General features: G+C 26.3%; 3 protein-coding genes across 3 annotated transcripts in view, besides 6 other annotated features; 2 read left to right on the forward strand and 1 right to left on the reverse strand.

The window, feature by feature from the left end:
* Positions 1-51: 51 nt before the first annotated feature.
* Positions 52-162: a sequence feature (AT_rich).
* Positions 163-184: 22 nt separating this feature from the next.
* Positions 185-220: a microsatellite.
* Positions 221-473: 253 nt separating this feature from the next.
* Positions 474-582: a sequence feature (AT_rich).
* A 116-nt stretch (positions 583-698) lies between these two features.
* Positions 699-1,973, reverse strand: EDI_165790 (RNA-binding protein, putative; the record flags this gene model as incomplete). The annotated part of the gene is made up of 2 exons (XM_001738322.1): positions 699-1,937; positions 1,959-1,973. The coding sequence occupies 2 exons, from the start codon at positions 1,971-1,973 to the stop codon at positions 699-701; spliced, it is 1,254 nt and encodes a 417-aa protein (XP_001738374.1).
* Positions 1,345-1,417: a microsatellite.
* Positions 1,730-1,786: a microsatellite.
* Positions 1,896-1,998: a microsatellite.
* A 127-nt stretch (positions 1,999-2,125) lies between these two features.
* On the forward strand, positions 2,126-2,965 carry EDI_165800 (protein phosphatase 2C, putative; the record flags this gene model as incomplete). The annotated part of the gene is made up of 2 exons (XM_001738323.1): positions 2,126-2,212; positions 2,261-2,965. The coding sequence occupies 2 exons, from the start codon at positions 2,126-2,128 to the stop codon at positions 2,963-2,965; spliced, it is 792 nt and encodes a 263-aa protein (XP_001738375.1).
* A 200-nt stretch (positions 2,966-3,165) lies between these two features.
* EDI_165810 (uncharacterized protein) overlaps positions 3,166-4,488 on the forward strand; it is a gene marked incomplete at both ends in the record, with an annotated part of 1,494 nt that continues 171 nt past the window's right edge. Inside the window, one exon of the mRNA XM_001733369.1 lies at positions 3,166-4,488. This exon is cut by the window's right edge and continues 171 nt beyond it. Within this exon, the coding sequence (XP_001733421.1) occupies positions 3,166-4,488 (1,323 nt within the window).

Here is a 4,488-nt window from a genome sequence, read left to right on the forward strand (position 1 = left end):
TAGGTTCAAAAATTGAAAATAATGAAGTGTTCATAGTATTGAATTAACAAGTATTAATAAAAATGAATAAAACATAAACAACAATATATTTATAGATGATAAAATAAATAAAAGTAATGGTAAACAATTGATAAAAAGATAATTTTTATATTTAATAATAAAGAAGAAATAGATAGAAATGATCAAAATAAAATAATATAAAATAATATACAAAATAAAAGCAGTTCTAATGGTATTGTAATAAATGGAATAGTTAATAAAGAAACAGAATGATACTGAAAAACTATATATTATAAAACAATCTGAATAACGTTAAAACATATAATAAATATGAACATAAAATATATAACGAAATAGTTGAGGTAAATACAGAGACAAAGAAGTACTTCATGAATAAAACTCAGAAGAGAGTGAAGTGTGGAGTGTAATCTCATCTGAAAAAAGTGAAGGAGAAAAACAAGAAATACTGAAACTTATATTATTAATTTTTGTTTTTTTTTATTCTTTTTAATATTCTTTAAAGAATTAATGATTTTTATATTCATTATTTATATATTCTTCAAGATATAATTATTATTTTATGGTTGATAGTGTTGAATATTTGCAATAGTTTATTAAAAAAAAAGAAGATGAGATGAATGAATTATTAAAATATTCAAAAACCATTCAATAATTTCTTGTGTTTCATTGAAAATCTTTTATAATAATACTGATTTCTTTGCATTAAATTTCTTTGTTATTCCAATTTTTCTGTTTATTCCTTTCTTCTTTGTTTTCTTTATATTTGTTGTTGATTCTGATTTAATAACTTCTTTAGGAAGAGAAGTAACTTTGACTCTTTTACCAACATTGTTTACTGAATGTTCTTCAATGAATTTCTTCTTTTCTTGATTAAATTTTCTTCTTTCCATTTCTGCTTTGAATTTATGTAATTTAACCATATCATCAATTGAAAATTCTACTATAACTCGTCTTTGTTCTTTAAATTGAAGACTCTCATTGACTTTTTCTACAAATTGATATGCATCTTCTGCTTCTGTAAATGTCAAAAAACAATATCCAATTGCTTTTCCTCTTTCTCCTTTAATAATTTTAATATCTGATATTTTCCCTTTCATACAATATTTCCCAAATGTTTCCATAATCATCTTTTTATTTGAATTCTTTGGAATATTTCTTACACACACTCTATATTTATTAACACAGAAATTAACATTTTTTAATTTCTTATTTCGTTCCATTTGTGCTTTTAATCGAATTTTTGCTTCATTTGGTGTTAATCCAAGTTGAAGATATTCTTCTTTTGTTTTTTGTCCAACCATTGCTAATGAAACATTTCTATTATCTTTAATTCCTTCTTTTTTCTTTTTTTTACTATCACTTGTTTCTTTTGCTTGTTCTTTCTTTATTGCTTTCTGAAGAATTAATCTTCTTCCATCAATTTCAATATCACTTTCTTTATTCCCTGAAAACATATATGCTTCTTCAATAATTTTATCTGCTACTCCTCTTTTTCTGAAACAAACAAATCCTGTTCCTCTACTAATACCTTTTTCTTTATCCATACAAATTTTACAATATGATACATCCCCATATTCTCCCATTTTTTCTTTGAGTTCTTCTTCAGTTGTTCTGAATGATAAATTTTGGATGAATATTGTTCTATAGATTTGGTCTTCTTTATGTAACTCTTCTTTTTCTTCCCGACTTAATCCTTTTCGGTCAAATCTCTTTTCTTGTTTCTCTTCTTTTCTTTCAGTGTTTCTTTGTTTCTTTCCTTTTCTTTCTTGTTTTTGTTTAATTTTCTTTGTTTCACTTTTTTCTTCATCACCCCTTTTCGTGTGTTCTTCTTCAGACATTATTCTGTTTTCTCTTTCTTTGTTCCTTTTGAAGGGTTCTTTCTTTATTATTACTTCTAGTATTTTTACTATCCTCTTCTTTTATTTTCTCTTCATCACTCTTCTCTCATTCATTTATACCTCTTTTCCTTTGTGTTCTAAATACCAATGAACCACCACCATTGTTACTTCTTCTCCATCATTAAAACAAGAAGAACTAAACAATGTGAAAACAACATTTTCAGATAAAAACAAAAAGAAAAGAACTAAGAATATTTCATAGTGGAATGAGTGAAATACCATCAAACCCAGTGACTGTTTCTCAATACTCATATTACTCAGATAAAAATTATCCAAAACGAAGAACAATGGAAGTTTGTTTTCAAGAATCAAAAGAAATAAAAAAGAGTTAATTCAAATAGGATGCTCATGTTATTTGTGATCCATTAATTGAAATAGAAGGTCATATCTATTCATTATATGCAATCTTTGATGGACATGGAGGACGTACAGCAGCACAACATTGTGCTAAAATTGTTAAAGATAAAATTAAAGAAGTTTTACAAAGAAAAGATGAAGAATTTGAAGAAATGATGCAAGATGCAATGTACGAAATGGATATGAGTTTAAAAGAAAATGGAATTGAATATTCAGGGTGTTGTGGATTATTGTGTATTATTGAAATAAAAGAAAAGAAAAGAATAATTCATATGGCAAATTGTGGAGATTCATGTGGAATTATTATAGGAACAAATGACATAATTTCAATGAGTGAAGAACATAAAACAACAAATGAAGATGAATCAAAAAGAATTAAAGAAAGTGGTGGAATGATATTTAGTGGAAGAGTTAATGGTGTTATTGCAATAACAAGAAGTTTAGGAGATCATCACATGAAACAATGGATTATATCAGAACCATTTGTTAAAGAAGTTGAATGGAAAGAAGAATATAAATATATTGTTCTTGGATGTGATGGATTATGGGATACACTCAATGGAATACAAATTAAAGAAGTATTAGAATCAAATAATTGTGAATTTACAACATCAGCAAAATCATTAACACAATTAGCAATAGGAAAAGGATCAACAGATAACATCACTACAATTGTTCTGAAATTATAACTGATAAAATTTCATTTCAATTTTTGGGTTTGTTTTTAAAAAAGTTTAGTGATGAAAACTCAAAACCCTTAATGGGCATTTCTCAGTTGAAAACATATTTAAGTCCATGTACAAGAAGACTAAAGTTATTTTGGGTAGCTGAAAAATATTTTCATCAAAAAAAGAGAGAGACAGTGCTTATAGTTGACTCAAGTTCATTCATGTTTGAGTTATTATCACACTTTAGTCATAACTTACAAGCAGTTGAAAAGTTCCTTAAAGACTTAAAAGAAATTTGCGATGAAAATTATATATCATTAATATTTGTAAGAGAAGGAATTAATCCATTTCGTAAAGCTACAGAATTAATTCGTCGAATCGAACAATCAGTTACAAGTAGAAATAAGTTTTTTGCAAGTCCTCATACAGTCAATCAAGCAAACATGCAAATTTGTATTCTTCATATTAGAGCAACATACCACCTAATTGTAAAAACAGGGTTCCAACTTATTAGGGCCTTTTCAGAAGCAGATCCATTTGTTGTTGCAAATTCTATAAAAAGAAAAGCTTACGCAGTTATTTCTAGGGATTCTGATTTTTATCTTTCAAGTGCTTTAAATGTTATATTTCCATATCCATTTATTTCTTCTATAATTCTTGCAAGTTCAAGAAAGAAACCATTAAACCAAATCACTTTTGAGGGAGTTTGTTGTGAAGATTGTAAAAGAAAAATAAACGTTTCTACTCCATTTATTCCATACTTTAGCTGTTTATGTGGAAATGATTTTACTAAATCATTTAATCAGAAATTACTTAAAAATTTAGGACTAGAGTTTAATTTTGACAATGTTATACCAACAGTTATTAATTTTATTCAATCATTTACTGGTGGTGAAATGGATTTACATAATCTCATTATGAATTCATTAGATAGTGATGAAGAAAAAGAACAATTTGAAAATGGGATATTTCAAACAGTTAGAATGACTCGATATATTCCAGAAAAACCAGTTATTATACCTGGAATAAATTTATATGATATTGAACATTCTTATTCAACTACATTAGGTGCATGGTCTATTTCAAGTAAACACAGCCCTATATGTTATCCAAATTATCTTTCTCCTTTAAAAGCAACAAGGAAAATAAGAAAAATAATTTATAGTATATTTAAACCAAATAGTACTATTACTGAATACTATGACGATGGAAAAAAAAAACAGCATACTGTTCATAGTAAAAAATTAGAAAATGGGGATATTTATTGGTGGTTAAAGTCAATAGGATTTGAAGATTCTATTTTTGATTTTGTTAATTCATCAATGAAAAATGAATTACCTTGGTGGAAAACAGTTTTTGCAATTGTGATGAAGTACATATCAACAAATTGCCCTCAATTTAAACATTATAATTTTTTGTTATATGAATGGTATGTCATTTGTTGTGGTTATCCAAATCTTAAACAATTTTCAAAAATAAAATCATCAAGTGAAGACCATAGAGATCCTGTTCATTTATTTAATTATTTCCATGCGGTATGTTTT

The sequence above is a fragment of the Entamoeba dispar genome, genomic scaffold (genome assembly GCF_000209125.1).
Source record: "Entamoeba dispar SAW760 scf_1105229461231 genomic scaffold, whole genome shotgun sequence".
NCBI classification, from domain to species: Eukaryota; Evosea; order Mastigamoebida; family Endamoebidae; genus Entamoeba; species Entamoeba dispar.